The sequence below is a fragment of the Marmota monax genome, unplaced genomic scaffold, assembly GCF_021218885.2.
Source record: "Marmota monax isolate L192 unplaced genomic scaffold, Marmota_monax_Labrador192_F-V1.1 WCK01_AAM20220418_F8-fsc00230, whole genome shotgun sequence".
Lineage (NCBI taxonomy): Eukaryota > Metazoa > Chordata > Mammalia > Rodentia > Sciuridae > Marmota > Marmota monax.
The window spans coordinates 1,652,664-1,675,678 of NW_026693365.1; the positions used below are offsets into that span (position 1 = coordinate 1,652,664).

At 48.7% G+C, this 23,015-nt stretch overlaps 1 protein-coding gene across 37 annotated transcripts in view; it reads right to left on the bottom strand.

The window, feature by feature from the left end:
• Nucleotides 1-3,566: 3,566 nt before the first annotated feature.
• The window catches only part of Lrrfip1 (LRR binding FLII interacting protein 1), a 124,617-nt gene continuing 105,168 nt past the window's right edge, over nucleotides 3,567-23,015 (bottom strand). For 22 of the 37 annotated variants that reach the window (XM_058583329.1, XM_058583327.1, XM_058583326.1 and 19 more), the window contains 5 exons: nucleotides 22,144-22,236; nucleotides 20,821-20,913; nucleotides 19,688-19,780; nucleotides 18,351-18,492; nucleotides 13,204-16,238 (listed from right to left, as the gene is read on the bottom strand). In XM_058583329.1, coding sequence (XP_058439312.1) covers nucleotides 14,527-16,238; nucleotides 18,351-18,492; nucleotides 19,688-19,780; nucleotides 20,821-20,913; nucleotides 22,144-22,236 — 2,133 coding nt within the window. In that variant the 3' untranslated portion in view covers nucleotides 13,204-14,526. Of the gene's footprint in view, nucleotides 4,394-5,862; nucleotides 5,968-6,434; nucleotides 6,521-6,926; nucleotides 7,007-7,619; nucleotides 7,738-9,351; nucleotides 9,402-13,203; nucleotides 16,239-18,350; nucleotides 18,493-19,687; nucleotides 19,781-20,820; nucleotides 20,914-22,143; nucleotides 22,237-23,015 lie in introns of those variants that run through there. The other 15 variants (XM_058583331.1, XM_058583330.1, XM_058583328.1 and 12 more) reach the window with 4 other exon arrangements.

The following is a 23,015-nucleotide window of genomic DNA, read 5'->3' on the forward strand; positions in this document are numbered from 1 at the left end:
TGTTCTTCTGGGTTTTGTTTTTTTTATTTGTTTGTTTATTTTTTTGAGACAGTGTCCCACAGTGTTTCCAGGCTGGCCTTGAACTCTTGTCCTCAAGCATTCTTCACCTCAGTCACAAGTGGTGTACACCTCAGTTTCCTTTTTCAATGGAGGCAGTAAGAGGACCCACAATGTAGAGGAGGCAGTGACATAATCAGACTTGTAGAGAGGTTCAGTAAAGTGGGTTGGGAGTGGGAAGAAGATGCGAGGCCTGGTCCAGAGGAGGGGGTGGTATGGAAGGAGAAACGGTTGGCTTGCGAGGTCTGTCCAAAATGGAACTGGTAGTGCTAAGGGGCAGGAAGGGCAGGAAAGGGTCCAAGTAACACCAAGGCTCCGATGAGGGGGTGGCGTGGCTGATGGTGTTTGTATTAAGGGGGGTTTGGGAAGAAGGAGTTGGTGGGGGCCCTGGTGGGAGGGAAGCAAGGAGTTCTTGGCTTTGTAAGTTGATGGGTTTCCTATGCTTATATTCTGTTGCCTTTTTCTTAGTGAGAAATTTTGCTGATCCTCCTTGACACCCTTTGCTGGCCCCTTGTCCTCTCCATAACCCTGCTGAAATATTCTAGTCTCCTCCTGTGCCTCTAGTCAGTTACCACCCGCCTCAGGCAAGACCAGGTTCAAGATTTGAAAATGGCATCTCTGTTGGGGGCAGTGGCACAGGCCTGTAATACCAGCAACTCAAGAGACTGAGGCAGGAGGATCAGTTCAAGGCCAGCCCCTGTAATTTAAAAGACTCTGTCTCAAAATCAAAAAATAAAAAGGGCTGGGGTGTAGCTCAGTGTTAAAACACCCTGGGTTCAATCTTCAGTACCAATAAAAAAAAAAAAATCCCCAATTCTTTGATACTCTTCCTTCCAAGAAACAGAGATAATTTCCTTCCTTTCCACCTTGAAACATTGCTTCCAGCTTGTCTCTGTCTCTTCCAGATCCCTCCCCTGGAGGGACCACTCTGCCAGGTCCTGAGCAACACTGGAGAGGTCCGTGTGCTGATTAACCAAGGCTTCCAGTCAGTGGTCAACAGGGAAGTGAGGCTCAGTAACCACCACATGAATGAGCTCGGAACAGAGTCTTCAGACCCAGGTGGACCTCCTGATGAATCTGCCTGGTTGACTGTTTTGCTGAGAGACCCTGAGCTAGACTACTCAACTACATCACTCCCAGATTTCTGACCCACAGAAATCTCCTGAGATAATAAATACATGTTGTTTTAAGCTGCAAAGTTTGAGGTTGGTTTGTCACAGAGCAAATAAATAAATAAATAACACACAGTGAATCCATGAGAAGATCGCTCGTGTGAATTTGCAGGGACACCAAATAAAATACAGACACACTTTACCTTTACACAAGCTTCAGGATGACTTCTCCGCTCTCGGCCTCAGGCTCCCCAAAAGGGAGAGCAAGAGAAAGTTACGAGAGGCTGGCGAGAGAGAGAGAGAGAGAGAGAGAGAGAGAGAGAGAGAGAGAGAGAGAGAGACGGGGGGGGGGGGAGATAGATAGATAGATAGATACAAGGGACAAGTGAGTGAAACTCAACTCCAGGGTGACACCTACACCTGAAGACCTGCCTTACTGTCTGAGCTGGACAACGCCCAAGTCACCATGAAATGTAGCGATTGGTCAGAGACCCCAGCTTCACGACTGGAAGGCGTGGTCATTCAGAGCAGCTCTCCACAGCTGAGGCTGGCTTTGAACTCAAGATCCTCCTGCCTCAGCCTTCCAGACCACTGGGATTACAGGTGTGGGCCACTGTGTGCAATCATTCTTAGTAAAATCATGGAACTACACACCCATACAACTAGATGATGTTTGGTGTAAAATGATCACACACACACACACACACACACACACACACATAAATACATGTAACTATGCTGGCAATTGCATTTTCCTGACTCAATGGTCCTGTCCTTGCTGCTGGGAGTCTCTCTTTGAGATAAGACTAGCTGATCTGAATCAGATACTCCCACCTCTCTTTTTTCAAACATGCCCTTACTGCTGCAATATCAGTGAATTCACTGTTTATTCTCCCATGTTTTACTTTCCTAAATCTCAGCTGTGCTAGCTCTTGGTATTCAGGGCAATTTTTCTGCCTTATTATTTTTAATATTTGGTATAATAAAAACCAGAGAGCTTCTCTTTTATATTACTTCAAGGTTGCCCAAATTGTTCATGAGAAGAGGGAGTAATATTTTTTTAAATGGTATCTGAAAAAAATTAGATCTAGATTTTTAAGAGAGTGCACTTGATATTCTTGATATGGAAACATTAAATCACATCACCTAAAAGCTACACTTGGCAAAATGATGGTGGAAAAGAACTTCCACTCTTAGTCCCTGTAAAACTCCATCCTGGCTGAGACTGGCTAAGACTGGCTAGTGTGGCAAAGTAGAGCTGGGCTTTCCCTGGGGCCACCAAGCTGGTGGCTGGGGAGAGGAGAGGAGCTCATGTGGGGAGAACTCAGTCCCCGGGCCCAGGGATGTGATTTATTCAGAGCCTGTTAGACAGGGTGCTGTCTTCAGAAGGTAGAGCTTGGTGGGTGCCCACAGGCCCCTGGTGGTGGTGGTGGTGCCCAGAAGCCTTGGTGGCATGAACACAGACCTAAAGAAACTCCCCACTGCTGTTGCCTCCCACCCCATGTGCAGGGTAGGAACCTCTGGGATGTGGTCACCATGGCTGCAAGGCTTCACATGCTTCTAGCTACACCCTCTCTCCAGGTCTGTGGTGCTCTTGTTGCTATGCCACCTGGGGCGGGCGTGCAGTTTTGAAAGGAGCCAGACCCAGCCACCTTTGTGTAACTTCACTCAGGACCATGGCTCCTGCTGAGCACTCACATAGGAGCCATCCAGAAAGGGTGGTCAGGACTGCTCTGGCTGAGCAAGAAGCCAGTAAGGGGAAGGCAGGGAGCTGGACGTACACAGTCATGCCCCAGGGAGTGGACAGGCAGTGGCATCAGGGAAGTGTGGCTGCAAGTACAGGGCTGGGACAGCTGTGTAGCTCATGAGTGATTAGGAGCTGGCGTCCAGTGAAATGCAGCCTGTGTATCCTCATCCATCAGTCCTGGAGGACAGGCCCAGGTGAGGTCCGGCACTGCCCTGGCTGTGTCCCTCACACCCCCCCAACTCACACCCTCACTCCAGCTTCCTTCAAGTGTTGATGCTAGGCGTGGTTTGGAACGATACTGCCTTGGTTTGCACTTGCTAATATCGTAAAAAGCTGGCCTCTTTAACCAGTCACATGGGAAATACAACGTGTACAAAGAGTAATTAAAAATCAGCAAGCAGCCGAGTCTGCTCTGCTTTTGCCCTTGACGATACTGCAGCTGTCTTTACTCTGGCTTCCGACTGCTCCCATTTCATTTTTATCCCAGGTGCACTGTTTTTTTTTTGTATGAATATATCTATTTTTTTTAAATAAGAAAAAGAGTTGATTTGCTATGCTTATAAAGATTAAAAAAATGACCATAAATACACAGAATAACAAATATCAGTTAAGGAACTTCTTTCCCAGTGGGAAAAATAAAAACCACATAGTTCAAGTATTTTAACATTTAAATTTTTATTTTTCCAACAGCACATTCTTAAAAAGAAGTTAACAACTTCAATTTCAAATATAAGGATTAAATAATGCAAATGAAAAGCTGTCATTTTCAGTGAAGCTATTGCCTAATTACCCTGGAAAAAAGTATTCTCATGACTGAACTGAAGCAAAAATCCATTAGCAAAGCTTCACCTGACGCCGTGAAGAGTCTTCTTAAGGTCACTTATGTCTAGACCATGCCCTTGTCTCCAGCCAGAGTTATGCTTGGTAATGGCTTGTGGTTCCACAGTGTTTTGTGTATGAAAAGCGTAGACTAAGAGACACTACTGAAGTCGCTCTAATTGTAGGTTCTGCTGCGGAAGGAAGTCCCGACACCGTAACGTTCCCTTAACCTTCATTCAGAAAGACACATGAAAAGAAAACTCAAGTCCCACCTCCAGCCTGACTTGATCACCACTGGAGTGGCACTGAGGCTGCTGTGCATCAGAACCGGAGCTCCCGAGAGGCCCAGTGTGCTTAGAAGAGACCTGAAGGTTCCACCTGGTGGCCCAGCTTGGGGCAGGTGCCTGTAGACCGAGGCATCTGGTGGCCACTGGGGCTCCTTCTGTCAGAGGCAGGGGAAGAAGCAGCACTTCCAGGCGGCACAGAGAAAAGCCCACGTCGCCACGCTCTTGGTTGCCAGCCAGCGGCTGGCACTCAGAGCTGGTGCTCACTGCTGGGACAAGAGTGCGCTCCTGTTTGCTTTCATCTTTTCCAGGCGCTTCACCAAGTGGCCGTTGCTCACCTCAAGCTCTTCCGTTTTATCTAAGGCAGAGCGAAGCTGAAAGTAGGGGAGAGGCGGTGAGCTCCGAGGAACTGTTTCCTCCCAACAAGGCGGGTCCCCTGTGGCCAGAATTCCAGTCCCATGGAGAACTACAAGTACTGACTGAAATCCTAAAACGCCCACGTGTCTGTGTGCTTCTTAATTTAGAAGGTGGTTCCAGGCCATGGTTCTGGCGTCACGAGTAACCAGGAAACCTCCTCCTCTGAGACTAGACCCCAGACAGGGCACCACTGGGGGCCCTGACACTCTCACACCGGGAAGCAAGGCAAAAAAATACGAACCAGAGCGAGCCCGGGCCTCAGGGGAGGAGGCCCCCGTGGCTTGGGGCAGTCAGGAGCAAGGTCTCCGTGGCCAGAGACCAAAGCAGGAAGGCAAGAGGCTGTTGTGGCTCAGAACCTCGGCTGAGCAGAAAGACCAGCAGATGCCCCAGGGAGGGAGCTGCACGGTCACCGAGGCATGGAGATGTGGGAGCATCTGCGGCTCTGCTTCTACCCAGAACCCATAAGCAGGGTGGTGGGGCCCTGGGACAGACAAACCTCCCCCCACCCATGTCACCAGCAGGGGCAGAAGGGAACGCTGCTGGCGGGAAGTTTCCCCTAGTCAGGCCTGGGGCCTTCCTGCCAATTAAAATCAAGCATAGCTTCATGAACCACCACACGGGAAGGGCAAGGCCACCTGAGGTGAGTGTAGAAGCAACGAATGGCAGCAGAGATGCCCAGACACTGAGCAGTGTCAGATCAAAGTGGAAAACAGCAAGTTGTGCTTGGGACGTTTAAAGGGATGAGATACAACTTACAGCAGTGCTGTGCCCCAATGTACAGACCCACGCTCACCAGGTGCTGTGAACACGGGCTGGGTGAACAGCTTTGCAAAGTGTCTTCAGGAAGGTAAGATACGAGTAGTTCTTTTTTAATATTTATTTTTTAGCTTTAGGTGGACACAGTATTTTATTTTATTTCTATGTGGTGCTGAGGATCGAACCCAGTGCTTCACGCGTGCCGGGCGAGTGCTCCACCACTGAGCCCTAGCCCCAGCCTAAATACACGTAGTTTTTAAAGAAAGCCTGGCAGCACAGCAGATGGCCTGTGCACAATTCAGCCTCTCGGGGCACTTCAGATAGTGCTGGCCGCTGCCCACGTCCAGGCTTGCTCCATGTGACTAAGTATGTAGGCATAAGTGGCCTGGCTGCTCCTTGATCTCACTAACCAACTCGACATTTATGGATGGTCCTGTGGTAGATGCTCATTGGCTGGCTGGACAGTCAGGGCCAGCCAGGGTCCTGGTCCTAGGCTCCTGACTGGCTGCCCTGCCATCGCCTTTGTTAGGACGATAGCACTTGGTATGGCTGGGGACAGCTGGCCATGCACAGCCTCATGGCAGATTTAACCCAAGTAAATCCTCCCTTGATGGCCCAACCAGAGGGACGGCCACACCACTCTTTCCCTAAGACAGTCTAGAAAATTTACCTCTCTTTGGAGTTTCCGTTTTTCTGCCTTAAGTTCATCTTCTATTTTTTCTGCGTTTTCAGCAGCTGATTTATAACGTGACACTTGGCTCTCTAACCTTATTACCTGAAAGGCAGGGAAAAGCCATCTGTATAAGTCAACAGGTCCGTTTTCTTCTTCTAATTGCTTTATTCTTCTCAAGAACCTAGGGACGGACTGACTTAACGAAACAGAGAATACACCCTGCGAGTCACAGTGACACAGCCCGTGGGAGAGGACTCAGCGTCTGGCCAAGCAAGGCGTCTGTGCCAACAGTGGCACAGTTCTGAGCCGGCAAGGGCTCCTCTGCCTCGGCGGTCACAGGCAATCCTCAGGCCTGGTGCCGCTGCCCTGGCGTCTGTCCTGCTGGAGAGCCGTAGGCTGAGGAAGAGCAAAGGTCCTGCCAGCACCTGGCTCCAGGCTGACCTCTCCCAGGGGTGGCAGGTGGGAGGTGGGAAAGGACAGAGCAGGAGTGCAGACGCCTTTGGGTGGCAAAGGCGGTGAATGCCTGCCAGCATGCTTCATTAAGTGGCACACAAAAAACAAAAACCCACCCTGGGGTGTGCTCACGACCGAGGGGGAAAGTGCCTGTTTTGACCTCTTCCTTGGATAGGACACAGATTGTCCTTGGGATCAGCATCTGGAGGTGGGAATACCCCAAGTTAGATACCAGGGAGAACTGCCCTGGCTAGCAGAGAAAGGCAGAGTGACAGCATGAAGTGTGTTCAATTAGCTAAATTACTTTTAAAGAAGCAAAGTTTTAAAAAATTCCCAAGCCACATTGGCTATCTTCTACAACTGACCAGTATTTCTAAAGGATTGATAGAACAGCCTAACCCTAATAGTCATCTCTCCTTGCACTTGCTCTTTCTCCAAGAAACACCTTGAGAGACTTGCTGCCTTCATTTGCCCATATCAGGACCATTTTTGGTTCTAAAAATCTCTGCTATTTTGTCCCCAGCCCTTCAGGTGCTATTTTTAGCCAACAAAACTTCAGTTAATCATCCGTTCGACTTCCCATGACTGCTTAAGAGGTGCTCACATACATTTTGTTCTAATGCAGTTATCTCTTGCTCAGATTTTGCAAGTTTAAATTTGAGGTCGCTGATCTGTCTGTTGGCATCCCCTAAAGGTTGAAAGAAAAGGAAAAATTGTTAAGCTCTTGGGCTTTGAAGATGTTAAAACAGGAGTTCCTGGGAACCAAGTCTTTATAATCATCTTGCAGATTTCTAAGTGCTGGTCTGTGGCTCCACAATGTATTGGAGCCAAGGATCGGAGAAGGCGTGGTGTGAACCCAGGCTGGGAAAGTGCCTCTGTGCCCCCTGCTTGGGAAGGGCAGGAGAGCCCAGGCGAGCGCCACCCCTGAGCCAAGACGACAGACCAAGGATGGAGTTGGGACGGGGAGGAGGGATGGGCGTGTTTGGTCTCCTTTAAACCTGTTTCTAGTTATTGACGTAAAAAGTGCCTCCCGGTCTTTCCTGCAATCAGCAGATTAAGACTGCAGTGCCCAGCAGAGCACCCGTGGCTCCCCTCAGTGCACACTTGCACCTCTGGGGACACCTGCTCTACGCCACAGGCCTGGAAAGCAATGTCCTTGCTCTGCCCACAAAGAAGTGCCTTTGTGCCTCTGTATCCAGGGCCACTGGGTGGGGGATGTGAGGGCTCCTGGGCTTTCTGTGCCGTGATGGCTTAAGGACAGCGCGTGTTAGAGTGTATTCTGCACAAGAATTGACATTTACTCTGTAGATCCACGACGTGCATGTCTGTCCCGTTTTCCAGGGCAGCATCTTCAGGGCGCAGACTGTCTAGCTTGCCATTCTTCTGTCTCCCCTCCAGCTGCCCTTTGAGTTTCTTAATCTGAAACACCCACCAGTAAAATATGTTAATTTCTCTGTTCCAAAGGAAACCGAAAAGCTGAGTTTGTGCCCTATGGGAAGGGAAGCAAACATAAAGTGAAAACCAGCCCCCAGAAGCACAGCAGGCCACAGGCCACGGCCTGAAGCTGAGTGCCCTGTGCCCAGGAGACAGGGATGACATGACTGAGCAGGAGAGGACAAGGGCAAAAGCTGACAATCCACCCTGCCAGAGGGACTCTCCCTTTAATCAAGACCAGCTCCAGTAAGTAAATAAAAACCTTTTCCAATAGGTGCTCTTCTCAGAAAATACTAGACATACAACGGATGGCAAAGGAGCTTTCTTTACAATACCAGGCACGAATTGTTTTGTAATTTGGATGAAAAGTCGTTCTGAAGGTGAAATTCTTTGGGAACTCAGGAGGAGGCTGTACATAAAGCCACCCAAAGAACCAGCCAACGGATGGCGAGTTAGTGTGCCATTGACCTTTGTTTTATTCACAAGAAGCCAGACAGGGCCACTTGGTGTCTCCAGGCCTAGCAGTGCAGGAACTAAATCCCCCCAAGCTGTGCCAAGGACCCAGTCACGCTGCAGGTTGTGCAGAGGTGTTTGCCAGTCTTCAGGGAGTGGGTGTCTGCACAGCCCTGCTCTCCTGGGCAGGGAGAAACAGGAGGTGGGATCGGCAGCTGGAGAGGAGTGCCGGACGCGCAGGTGCCCAGTGGCGAGCCTTGCCCTGCTTTCTGGCTCGCTTCTGACCTCTGAGGCATCCTCTGGGTAGCCATCTCCCTGCACCTCTGACCAAACACAGACCACGGTGCCTGCTGGTTCAAGGACACGGTGCAGAATGACAGTGGATACGTGTTAAAAGTTCACATTGTTTTATTTTTTTGTGGTGCTAGGGATGGATCCCAGGACCTCGAACATGACAGGCCATGGCCTGCCACTGAGCCACACCCCAGACCAGATGGTGTTTCTAAAAGAACATAGGATCCCCGAGACTCCTGCCACCACAGATGCTTTATCCAGTCTTGAAAGAGTATTCAACAGAATTGTAAAAAGTAAGGCAAATGCATTTGGTTAGTAGCTTCTGAAGGAAAATTAGAGGAACTGAGTTTCCTTAGAAGGTGTTGTGGAATAATTTAGTAACCGTCCTGAACACGGCAAGGACAGTATCCAGGATTTCTTGAGGTCAGAGAGAGAATGAAGATGAATCACAGTTAACAATGCTGATCAACCATTCAAAGAAACGCCTGCCGGAAGGGACTGATCACTGGGCACAAGGCTGATGGGTGGTGACAAGCACCAGTGAGAGGAGAGGTGCTGGCAGCGACCAAGGCCTGGTCTCAGCACTTAGCCTGGGCCTTCCACACTAATGTGCAATTCAAGCAGCAATCCACTAGAACGTACCCAGCTCAGTACAGTGGCCTCAGGTCTCTGAGACCTCCTCCCTAACACTCGCGTGACGTATGATGTTCTGTTTGGACAAAATCAAGCTAAGGTTTGGCTTATGGTTCTTTTCAGGCATGATGTGTTGGGGGTTTTCTGAGTGCACTAGATGTCAGGACGGGAAGGCTTGTGGTTTCACGTGCCCTGCTAAAGTAATCAAAAGATCGTTACCTGTTCCAGCAGGCATTCCCGTTCATCAATGAGCTTTTTCAACCTAATATCTGAAGAGAGGAGAGAGACACAGGTTCGGGTGAATGGCACGCGGCGCCCTCCAGCGGTGGCTCGCCAGGGGATGCTGGTTGGGGTTAGTGAGATGAATGATGAAGGCAGAGTTACACACGTACCATGGTGGATGAGGCCAGGCAGGACAGGGAGGTACTCAGCCAGGGGAGGCGCCACCTCCCGACTCACTTCTGGGAGCAGCATCCGGCTCATGCAAACAGGCTAGTCTTCTACTTAGGTTAGCATGCAAGAACGCCAGGCAAACCACACTGCAACACAAGAGCTCACAGGCTTCACGCTTCAGGTTGCCGGGGGCAACACGCATCCCGAATCAGGACACAGGAGCACCACTGCAGCCTTCCTCCCTGAGCTGACAGCTCGGGTGTACCTATCTTGTTTCTCTTGTAGACTCACCAGTGACAGTTTTGACTCTGTTTACAAATCCAAGCACGCTGACAACATGCCCTAACCCAGTTACTCTTTGAAGGCAAGCGTAGGGATGGCTGGTGTTTTTACACACCCCCGCCAGGCACATAAGGATGTGTACAAAATGTGTCTGTAGCCTCAACACCTCTGTGCAGGAGGGTACTACAGCGTTCAGGTTCAGCGGGACCAAGAACTGGGAGTGTTCACATCTGCTTAAAGGCAAAATCTGGAGAACTGATGCTGACAGGGATGCACCCGCACACACTCTGCAACATAGGCAGGCCCTGTTCTAGCAGTTTCCGGGCGTCGGCCTGTATCAGCCCAAGAGCCCGGTGGGTGGGCCATCACTCCCCTCTTTAGAGAAGGGGGAGGCCCAGGGCGGTGGTCCCTGTCCAGGGCCTAGCAGCCCAGCCTCGGGGTGCTCCAGCACTTCCAGGCTAGTCCCGCATCTCTGGGAGGGATGCGGACCCCTGCCTGAGCTCGGATTCCAAGGGGACCCTGCCCCACATTGCTTAGCTCTAAATTCTCCATCGAGTAAGACACTGATTTTCATTTGCCGTGTGAGAAGAAAATAACCCACATAAAATGTGTCTTTGTTTTCATTTAAAAAACTATCTGGCCACATTCTAATCCAATTTACAGGTTTTCTCTAATTTGTTTTCCAAAAACCCTATTTTGAAAGGCACTAAGTAACAAAAGAGGAGAAATTTTTAAGCAGAAGATAAATTCAGGATCCTTTCTGGAAATGCATTTTAAAGGCTAATGGTGTCTTACAGTTACTTCATTTCTTCCCTTTCATAAATGCATCCAACACAGAAATTAATTTTTTTGTGGTCATAAACTTGGTTCTTTTACCCAATATCACTTTTCATCTTATCCTACATATTTTTTTACTCCTATATACAAAACACTGAATACATCTGAAAATGATCCTGAAGCTCATATATCCATTGTATAATTTTACTATCTTTTATTATTTGAGTCTAAGAAGTCTCCAAGAAGACTTTAAAATTTTAGAAAGGTAGTAGGAAATAAATTTTAAAATGTAATCTTAGTGAAAGAAAAAAATACAGGTGATCTGACTTTTAGTCTTATAGTGAGACTATTAAAAAATAGGCAGAACTTTAGGAAGAGAAATTTTAAAGCAGAATAGGAGAACAAAATGAAAACTAAACAGCTTTCAGAAAATGGAAAAAAGCAAAATAACTTGATATAGAGAAAATAAAAGTACCACTTTTCAAAGCTTTAAAAATCAACAAGTGTAACTTGCTTGGTGAAATGACACATCAGTGGTAAACTTACCGTTAACACCTAACCAGAATGCTAAAAACCCAGGATTATCCTGTATTTATGCAGCAAGTAGCCTTGCTGGTCAGAAATACTCCTGCACAGGCAGGTGGAGACTACTCAGCCAGCCCCTGCAGTGTTTAGAAATGAAGCACAGAAAAAGGTCAAGTCCTGATTTTAGGGCTTCCTTCTATACTGGGAAGCTAAAATCAGAAGACTAGTAAAGGTATTTTAATGATATTGCTAAAGAATTGCATTTTTAAGAAATCTGTTTTTAAAAAAGAAATGTTTTTTACACATTAATAATATATTAATGACTCCAGCAAACTTTATGGTAGACATTTTAGAGATCCATGAATGGGGAACAAAGAGGGAAAGACTTCTAGAAACTTCCTGGGTAGGCAAACAAGTACTGGGGGATCCTCAGTCATTCCTTTGGCCTGTGTGTTGTTAGTTCTCCATCCAGGGGCAGCACGATTCAACTAACAGCACGTGACAGCCGGCACAGATCTGATCATGGCAGGACAAGCACGTATTCTGAACCTGACACACACGTGTGCTTCCCTCCCCTTCGTTTAGGGGTCTGGGCATTTGGAAGGAATCTTCCTATTGGTTCCCTTGGCTCAGCGGCCATGGTGGCATGCTGCACCATGGGGTCTCCTTGGAAGGGACCAGACCAGAGGGACCCCAAGCTCTCTGAACCCCAGGAGTAGCCTTCCAGGGTTCTGGTGATAGTGGAATTTTAGTTTTATTTGGTGTTCATTGAATCAGAAGTACTAAACATCATAGAAAGTAGTCAGTGCAGTACAGTTCATTCTTAAAAATGATTTAAAAAAATGCTACTGCTTTCTAAACTTTGCATAACAAAATTAAAGCCCCAAATCTGTTCTTTCTTATTTTCTATACAGACTCACAACTATAATTTTGAAGGAACACTTACATTTTAATATAATAGGTATTTTCTGATTTGGGGCTGACACACAACCAAGGTTTTTAAGATCTTGTTGAATGAACACTTTTCTCTCTTCTGTTCCAGCCTAAATTCCTCTGGCTGAGAGACAACTTTGCAATTCTCTTGAGTTTGAACCTTTTATTGCTGGAATCTTTCTAAATTGCCTTGACACTGAATATGCCTAAGTTAATCACTTCTTGGGGGCTGAAGGTCCCTCCCTAGGACAAGCAGGGGCTGGGCTGGGCTGTGGTGCTGTCACATGCACAGGGCACAGAAGCTGATGTCTGCCATAAAGGCACTGGAAGGACCAAGACATGACTCTGCTGCGGCACGCTCCTCCCTTGATTGTCTGCTGCTGATTCTCAGCTTCGGCACCCCACTAGACAGCTGAGCCTGTGCCTGTCCACTGGCCAGTGCCTTCAGCTATTCAGTGACCAGTGTGCTTGTCAATGAACAAATGAGCAGGTGAATGACAGAGGCTGGACAGTGAGCTCAAGGACCTGTGGTGTGCCTGATGTAACGTGCTGCTGGAGAACTTGGGAGAAAAGGACAGAGCTCAAGAAGACCAGAGGGTGTTACTCTAGTGTCTGGTTGTGGGGGGCCTCTGAAAGTCAAAACGAGAGCTGCCTTCCCACACACCCTCCAGCTCCAGCACACAAGCGGCTTGGCTGCAGTGACATGGACCAGGGCCCCTTGCATCCTGCAGAGCCCCTGGCTGGAGCCTCCAGCGAGTCCCCCACTTTCCTGCGTTCATGGCACAAGAGGAGAGGATTCATCATACCCTCTGTCCTCTTCCTCCGGGCACTTGAGCGGCACCGATCAAGGTTTACTGGCCACTTTGATCATTCTCCCCAACTACTCTATGTTGGCATGCTCAAACGGAGACCCTCCAGCTGGGGCCCACCTGGGGGGTCCAGAGAGCACAGGAAACAACACGAGGGACCATCTTCTCACTTCTCCAAGCATGGCCCTCTACCAGTGCCAGGATGGCCCCAGGGAAGGCACATACCTACTACTGCCAGGCGGTGAGGAATAGAGGCTCAGAGCCCTGCGGGGTCAGCAGCCAGGAGCAGGGCCACTGTGTGAAACAGCAGCCAGGGTCAGAGGTCAAGGAGCCCACAGACTAAACCACAGCCTTGTTAAATTATAAAATGCTTTTATTTTAGTTATGTAACACTTAGGTTCGCCTCCAAATTTACTGAGGTTTTGGTCTTTCTGTACTCAATTATATCTTGTAACAGTTAATACAAATTCCAATAATCTTATAAAGTGTCAATAGCATTCATAATATACATTCCCTTGTGATTTTATACTTTACCATTACTTTTTACTTAATTTATGATTATTTAAAATTTTTTTATATAGAAAAAATATAATTTTCCAGGCAGATCAAAACAAAAAATTCCAGTAAAAATATACTGAGAATAACAAATAAAAATATTTATACCAAAATACCAAAAGTGATTCAACTTTTTAAAATATCCTAGTTTAATCTAATGAGTAGTTTGCACTAGAACAAGTAATGTTTTGTGTTGCTCTTTTGAATAATGACTAAGACATTCAAACAGAAAGAGAAGTAATTTTAAGTTAAAAAATTTTAAAAGACTGCCCTTGTCTAAATACCACAGTAGGAAATGCAATTTCAACATATTTCTTGATAAAGATATTTAAAAAATAATCTTCATATACAATGAATCTGATGCTTCATAAGCATGAAGTGAAGTCAAAATCTACAAAATAAACTTGGTCATCTGGACAATGAGATCCAAGGGTATTGGCATGAAATTAAATACATGAGGTAAAGAACAAAAAGACCTCCCTAGTGCTTTCAGATATTTACTTGTTATCCCTAAAATGATCAATTATTGGCCTAAGGTGCATATCTTATCACTCAGTGACCTACATGCCATTTGGACATTTATTTCAGTTAAATAAAATACTATGCAGGTTATAATGTACATGTTAAAATCAAATATGGAAGTACACATATTAGTTTAAATATGCACAATATTCATGATGCAGAAATCTAAGAGTGCTATTTGGTCATTTCATTGGATGTTGACATATTTGGTCAACATCTACATGCATAATGGCCCGGGGTCTAGCGAAGTAGTTTTACTTCAGGCTAGAATATAAAAAGAGTACAGGTATACCTTACTGTTTGCTGCTACTGGAAAGCTCTCCGTCAGAACTTACTCTGAAAACAAATGTCTTTCTTCCTAATATGGGTGACAACCTCAATGATTAAACACGAACCTGTAGGTAACAATGTAGCTAATGTAGTAAGTGAGTCACTGTCATACAGTACATCTAGATCAAGTAGGACGTTCTGCACTGTTGCCAGTGAGATCGAGGAAAGCGTCTCTGACGCCTGGACTTGCTGTGCGGAGTGGGTCGGGCCTTCTCTGCAACCTTGTCTGGCGCCCGCCGTCTGCCCGTCTGCGGCCTGCCTGCCTGCCCTAGGACATGGTGCAGTCTTCTTTGCTCTTGCCCCTCTCGCTTCCTTCTCCTGCTTCTCTTCCACCCGCTGAACTGGAGTCCCCCGTCTCCCCTGCTGCTGCTGACAACTCACTGCTTTCTTGACCCAGGCTGTCCTGGGCTTTGTCAGCCACCTGACCTGGGTGTTGGGACGGATCCTGCCTCTTGGCACTTTCTGCCCGAGAGGCATCATCAGTGTCCATTGAGGGGCTGTTTTCCAGCAGGGAGCTGCTGTCCCCTTCTTCCTTCTCTGGTTCTCGAGGACTGCTCTGGGCGCTGCTGGCTGCTTTGTCATCACCATCTTCATCTAATGCTTTATCACTAGCACTAGCACCTGACGACTCAACTGTCCCACCTTCGGGATTCAGCGTGCCTCCGTGAGACATTCCCCCTGCCCTGGTCTTCACATCACCGCCCTCTTGCTGAAGCTTTCCATTCAACTCCGTTTCACGATTCCCTGGACAATCCACAGGCTCCCTGCTTCCTGCCACAATTTTCTGCTCTGGATTTTGGGTCACCTCATTTTGTGATTCCACTACTCGTTTCTTGTCAGAAAACTGCACCTGCTCTTCTTCCTTAATCTCACCTACCTCTGCGTCCTGATAGCTCAGTTCTTTCTTAACACCCTCAAGGGATTCTGCAGCTGCTGGTGATCTTTTCTTCTTGTTTTTCTTCTTCTTGTTCTTATTCTTCTTCTGGGGTGACTCTGATGCCTCTGCCTGCTGGTCACTCTTCTCTTCCTCTGGTTCCTTTGCATCAAGCAGCTCACCTTCAGCATCGGCCCTACCTGAGCCTGTTGCTTCCTGATGGCTGCCCTTGGCTGCTGGAGCACCAGGGACGGGCTGGGGTTCTGCGTGGCCTGGCTCCTCATCCCTCACCTCCGTAGCTCCACCCTTTTCTGCACTGTTCTTCCCACGGGCTTCTGTGCTGTGAACTGGGGCCTCTCTCAGCTCAGTTGCCTCCTGTTTGGTGAGCTCCTTCTCTAAGCTCTGCCCTGCACTGGTGCTAAACACACACTGTCCACCTTGAGACACTGGGTCATCACCATGCTTCAGAGGACTTGCAGGCACTGTGCCCACTTGCTCCCCAGCTGGTACTCCCCCTGCCTCTACTATACTCCCCAGGGGACCCCCACTTGGCCCTCCAGCATCTGTCCTGCTCATTCTTTCAACTTCGGGTATTGGCACAGGAGCAGATTCCTGGCATGTTTGTGGGCTAACCTCTTCCAAGTCGCTTTTCCAATCCTCCTGCTTTTCTTTTTCCTGCCTTCCTACAGATGGCTCACTTTGGCTTTTGATATCCAAGGCAGTGCAACTGTCCTGCCCACTCGTGGGTACTGGGGCTTCCTTGTCTAAATCCCTCCAATAACCAGGCTGCTCCAGGGAAGCCCCAGTTTCACCATCTGGCACGTCCATGACCCCTCTTGACTCAACCTGCCCTGGACTTTCAAGGAAAGCAGTATTCTCTAGAACTTGGTTGTGAACCTGCTCCTCACAGTTAGCATTTGCTCTGGGTCCTGGGGACGGGGCACTGTCTCCAGAGGTTTTCTGCTCCTCCACATTTTCACCAGGATGTGATACATAATCCTTTACTGTGTCCTCTTTGTGCTGTCCTTGCTCAGTATTCTGCAAGATTGCTCTTTTCCCCATATTCTCCACAATTTCATTTTTCACCTTCACTTCTGTGGCTCTTCCTAAAAGACCATTGAGAGAATTGAAGGGACCCCATGATGCGGTGACCACTCAACATATATTAAAAAGTAAACACAGGCTCTAATTCCCACCCAGCCCTGTTCCTAGAGAGAGTGAGTCATCAAAGAATCACATGAAATGGAGGCTTCTGCCATTTAAGTGTGGCAAAGCAGCAACTGCATTAGCAAGAATCTGATCAGTGAGGCCTGGCCACCATCTCCAAGGCAACAGTGTGCTGGTGCCGCCGTGCATGAGCTTCTCAAGGTGAATTCACGTTTTAACACAAAGAAACAGCTCTGGATCAGACAGCCAAACAACCCAAAATGATGGGTTTAAGAATGGACTGCAAGTCCGTTCCCATTTCCAAATGTACATCCTGACACCTCGTGCTTTTCCGGTTATCAAGTGGCTTTGCTGATCAGAGCCCCTAAGTGGCTCTCAAATTGTTGTTTTTAAAGAATGTTCAGTTCAGTTTCAGAAGCTTAGACTCAAGATCCATCTTAATGAGGATACCTTTAAAATAGCTCCTATAAGGCAAAGAGAAAGCTATGCTCCACTGCCCAGCATTCTCTTCCTGAAAGAGTGTCCACATCTGTCCTGAGTCCTCAGCTCAGCCCAGGAGCCTAGGCACCCCAGCAGGAGGCAAGGCTGGATGCCAGGGGACCACTTAATTAAGACACTGTTTACAAGTAGGAAGCTTGACACTGCTTTGGAACAAACAGTTATACTTGAGATTCTCTAAACCAAGCCTGAGCCTATTAGATACCATGTTACTGGAAGCCAAAGCCTGACAATCTTGTAGCCAGTGGTCTCCACCACTGGGACCATGACCCCAGGAAAATAGGGGAGATACTAGCACTACGATTTAGTTTTATTTTACCTTTTAAAAATTTCTATTATTCTATGTCTTATGAGGTACTTTCTATATCAATGAAATAGTACACATAAGTACATTAAAAGATAACATGTGTATTGATAAATTCCCACAATCCTTTACTGACGGGATATGTGAGCTAAAACATTAAAGACCATCACAAAGCTGGTATTTAAGCAGCTCATGGTGGTTATAAAAGGTATGCAAAACAGCTATTGGACAAGAGTAGCATGGTCAATCCCTACCTGCTCAGCACCCCTTCTAAAGGCATGATGGCAATTCATTAATTCACCTTTCCTTCCCAACAACTTTTACACAGTTCCAAGTGCTGTGTCTTTAGGAGTGGTAAAGATAAAAAGGGACTTCCCTGGGAGGTGAGTCCTGAGAAGCTAAAGCCTACAGGTTTCCACATTTGCATAAAGAAAACTAAATAAGTTGAAAACTTCTAATTTGCAATTAAAAATCATGGGCTCTCTCTTATTCCAGCCTCACTGATAAAAACTTGAAGGCAACTGGTACCAGGGACAGACCAGGCCTTTTTTAGGGGGTGCAGCTTCAGGCTGAGGGGTTATTCCAAAGCCAGACTGTATGATGAATATTAGTGAGTTGCTGCAGGTCGCGGAAAAATCACATAAAATATCCCATGATCCACTGGACTCCACCACCTGATCCTCGTGCGGAAGCAAGGGCATGGCATTTGAAGGAGCATGCTCGACCAAGGCCTCCTACACCCTGGCCACACCCACCACCCAGGACTGCCTGCCCCCCACCCAGCTGGGTGGAGACCCACAACCCGTGTGTGCTCCGTGTGCCCCTCGTGCCTGCGGGATGCTGAGCGGGGCACAGGCTGTGACAGCGTGGCAGGCCCCTGCGGCCACCTAACCTGCTTCGCAGCCTCCGCTGCTCTGATCTGATAGCTCCATAACGAAGCAGGTTGAAGCCACACTTGGCACAGATTTGAGGAGAGCACGGTCACCCAGTGCTGGTCCCTCCTTACACTCACAGCTTTGAGACGCAGAGGTACGTGGATTGAGCCACTGTGGTAAGCTGGAGGAGGTGCATGCCAGACAACGCGTGTGGGCCCTCACACTGATTGGCAGGAAATTACCACGACGTGACAGAACAAATGGCATGCTGTGTGACTGTTAATTGATCAGTTACGATTGCTTCAATTCTAAAAATGCATGGAATGTGAGCCAATGCTGATTGAAAGATGAAGGGATCAGGAACGCATACTTACCCAGTGTCCCATCCCCGGCCGACTTGAGGGCATTTAACTCCTCTTTAGTGATCTTGGTGGAGCCTTGGTACCCAACATTGTTTAGTGTATCTGAAGTCTCTCCATTGTTGGCTATTTCTGAATTTAGGATTATTCCATGTTTCTGGGAACAAAAACAGGCTCACTGTAATACTCAGAAATATCAAGTTAAAACTTTTTTTTATTAATGATCTTAAACAAGGAAAGTATTTTTCCTGGAGAGGGAAACTCCAGAGGGACGCAGAGGTGCCTGGGCACCACGCTTGTAAGTGCTCCACCAACACACAAGTCTGTGGCGGCTTCCTCCACATGCTGCCTCCTTTGGGCTCCTATCTGGGACCTAATTTTCTGGTGACAAGATACTTTCAACAGGGATCCTTTAAACCAGGCATAAGAGGCCCTGAGCTGCCATAAGTGGCACACCACACCGTCCCTGGGAAGTGCCCCTCAGCCACACAGCCCTGAGAGAAAGGCCTGCTCAGGTGTTCTGGAAGGAATGAGACTCATGCTGGGGGGATTAAAAGGGGTCCAGAATGCTGCATGCATTCAAAAGAATGAGCATGTCCACGACACGGAGAGACGCTTGGCAGCCCTGGGGTCCTGACTTGCCGGCCCCCCTGCCTCACAGCTCTTCCCCGATGCTGCGCGCACAGCCTCTGAGGAGCATCATTGGCCACCTGACTCAGGCCTCTGCCCTGCGGGTTCATCGCTCTGGCTTTGACCAGGGAATTTAAGAGCAGACACTGACATGTCCCCAACACTGAAGGTGTCACCAGGGCCATGCCTTGTTCAACACTCCCTCCTGCAGCACTCCAGAGCCCCCCCAGATGCTGCCAACTGGGCTTCTACTCTGTCTCAAGCCAGCAGCTGCAGGTCCCTTGACATGGTGTCCAGGATGTGGGCTATCCTTCTCCCAGGACCAGGAGGGTCTCAGGGTCTCAAGCATGGGCCTAACCCCACCACTTAGCCCAGACACTGCTCATCAGGAGAAGTCTATGAGGGGAGGCTTTATTCCAAGGACACAAATACATTTTCCAACCTGGAGGAATATTCTAGAAGGCTTACTAATGAGTATGAGGAAAACTCAGGTAACAAAAACAACAAAAAAACCACCCAGAGCTGAAAACCTGAGCTCCTCCCAAGATCACTTGTGCTTGTGAGCACCAAATGACCCCGATCTGCACATGTGAATCCTCAGGGCAGTGAAACTACGCCTTGCGTGCACCAATGTCACAGTATAGACACAGCTGACACAGTCACAGAAGCCCAGAATTGGCTGTTGCCACCGGGGTATTTTTAAACAGACTTTGACTTCATACCTTCAATTCCTCTTTCAGCTTGACTATTTCTTCTCTAAGATCATCTCGTTCGCTTCTTATGGAATCAAAGAACTCTTTCTGCCTCTCTAAGGCCTGAGTGTGCAGCGGAGCAGAGAGAAAGAAGACAGGCAAGAAGAGCAGTTAACTTCAGGAGCAGCAGCGAGAAGGCGGCTCTACCGTCCACACACTAACCAGCCCAGACATGGAAAGATGCTTAAGGAGCAGACAGAACAGGCAGCAAGCATCTGTGCGATGGCCGGGCGCAGGGTGCTAGCTTCTGGAACCTCACGAGCATGCTCGTGGAAACCAGAGGCGGCTTCATGGCCTCGAGTGCTAGCTCGGCCTGCACTCGCACGGTGTTGAAGTCCCCACGAGCAATGTGTTCACTTAACTGAGGGACAAACAAAGAACCAAGAGGAGTGCTGAAGAGCCCCCAAATGGGAACTCTTCCGTCATTTTTACGCATAGATTATGGGTGTTTGTTGTCCCTGATAAAAGTAAAGCAGTCTGAACACATGCATCTGTGCACAGGCACTCCTAGCCTAGCTAAGTGCTGTTGGGTGCGTAAAGTGCAGCCAGGGTGCAGTTCACACAGTGGACCTGCAGACACATGGTCACACACCGCTAGGCCTTTATCAGGGCTGGGTCATGTGAGTTGCTATGTTTTAGAAGCCCTTTGCGACTATGGCTCTGTGGGGTCCCTGTCTTCCTATCTGTCACTGCTGAACGTGGGTGGGCTGCCTCTTTGCAGAGGGAGTGGGTCTCAGGAGGCCACCCTGGGGAGACTTTGATGTAGAACTATGTGGGGTGCAGCTCCTGCTACCCATAGTTTCCTTAAACCCTTCTGAGAAAAAACCCAGGCAAGGCCAAGCAGGGACCTCTGAGAGGTGTGACCTCCAGGCAGTGCCCAGAGGCCTCCCTCACCGTGTCCTGGGCCCCTCACCATGCAGCCAGGGAAAGCAGTCAACTCCAAATCTTAGTTACTATCAATTTGCTAAGTTAGTGCATGAACTCTGTTCCTAATTTTGTGTCACACGGGGGTTGCATGCACCCACACAAAAGCTTTTGCAAACCAAACATTCTGCAATAACTGTTTGCTAAGCCGCTTGCCCAATTCAACTTGAGAATCCTACCCCTATCTTTTTGTCTTTCCACTCTATCGTTTCCTGAAGGTCAGAAATCTCCCTGATATAACTCTCCTGCTTCTGCTGTAGCTGTCGGATTTCCTGAGGAAAGGAACAGATGGAAAGAAAGCAGGTAAAGCGTCAAGCAGGAAGAAGGGCCTGGTGCTGGACACCCGGAGAGCCCGGACAGCTGAGTCCACAAGGGGCGTTTCCACCTCATCAGCCCTGAGCTCACCAGTGTCCGAGGGCTTTCCCTTGCTTTACTCTCAGCTCTAAGAAGTACAGGGAGAAAACCTGCCATGGTGAACCCTCACCCCAAAGTCACCAGTTAAAGTACCGATTAACTTAAAAATTAAAACCCAACCCCATATAGTTGTGCTTTGCCAGACATCGTGGGTTCAGTGTGAGAAAGGTATTGTGAGATGACATCTTCACTGTGCAAATACCACAGAGTGGGCTGACACAGAGCAAGATGGCTACAGTGACACTAGCTCAGACACTGTGGGACCAGGGTTGTACCTGTGGTGCACTGCTGACTGAAATGTCATGTGGTACATGACTGTATTAGTTTCCTCTTGTTGCTGTAACAGATCACCACAAACTAAATGGCTTAAAACAATATCAATTTATTCTCTTACAGTTCTGGAGACTGGAAGTTCAAAGTGAGTCTTATGGGCTAAAATCAAGGTAGGGGCAGGCCTGTGTTCCTTCCTGGGGGCTCCAGGGGAGATGGTCTTTCTTTTTTCCCCTTCTAGAACCCTTCTAGACATTCCTTAGCCTTGGCTATTCCTCCCATCACTCCACTCCCTGCTTGGGTCTGACGTCCCCTACTTTGGCCTCTCCTTGCAAGGACCCTTGTGATCGTATCAGACCCAGCAGTGGCCCTGGTTAACACCCCAAGGCCTTTACCTTAGTCATTTCTGCTGTGTCAGGCAACACACCTACAACCTCCAGGGATCAGGATGTGGGCGTCTTTGACGGGGGGTGGGGGGCGCCGGGGGGGCACTGTTCTGTCTACCACCTGTCCCCAAACAAGCACACCACCACCAAGAGAATAAGAATCTTCACCCATGAGAGGCACTTCCCTTTAGCATCACCCTGGTACTCAATGAGGTCAGGCAGGTGAGACCCTGATCTGACAGGATGAGTGTCCCCTGCCATGTGAGAACACAGCAAGAAGGCCGCAGTGGGAGGCCTCCAGAACTGTGAGAGACTGAGGCGCAGCTCTGGCCTGAGGGAAGCCCGTCTGAGCCAGTCTGAGTCAGTCTGAACCAGTCTGAGCTAAAACCAACAAATGCTCCAACTCCAAAAGGAAAGGAAACTGCCACCTACCTCCAGCATTTCTTCCCTCTGCCTCAGCGCCTCCTTGACCTCAGCAAACTGGAACTGCAGTACGCTGTGGGCATGCTTTTCCCGCTCAAACTCCTGCAGGGAGGAAAGGCCTGTTCTGTCACCCTAGCACGTCCCACGCATTTCCCTCAGAAGACTGTAAAGTCAACCTGAGGAGTTTCGCAGCTTCCTGGTTCCTCTCTGGGTCCCCAGGGCCATGTGGAGCTGGGATGAGGAGCCCTGCACAGGGCCAGGAGAAAATGATGCCCGATTTGAAAAGCAAATCACCGTGGAAATAGGGGATCCGAGCAGCCTCCTTGCCGACTCCACACCAGAGCTGCCACTCCTAAGACAAGGCAGGAGAGGGCGGTGGGGGCAAGCACAGCGCCTGCAGGGCACCCTGCCCCGCGTCCAGCCCCTGCACGAGGCCCAGTCCAGGGACCGGGTCACATGGCTTTTCTGTTCTGCAGCCCACAACAGTAGTGGCACAACCACTACTAACGTCCCTGGATCTGCGTAGGCAGGCTGTTTGGGAAGGGTCAACCTTGGCTTCTGCTAGCCCTGCCAGCATCTGCTTACCCTCTTTCTTTAGCCTGGGGTGGCTGGTTCCTTGCTACGTGACAAGGGCCTTCCTGTAAACCCTGTCCCCATCTTGGGAGCACATTTTAGCACCACCCAGCTTCTCTGGAGTTAGGCTTGAGGGTTTGTGTTCCGTTTCATGGGGCCTGAAGGATGGTGGTCTAGGGTTTGAATGCTCTACCGTGCCTGCCAGCACTGGGGCCCACAGCACGCCTCTGTTCACCCCCACCATGTCCTCGGGCCTCATGAGACACTCTCAGAGCTCGGCTGTCAGGAACTGTGTGCAAAATTCCTTT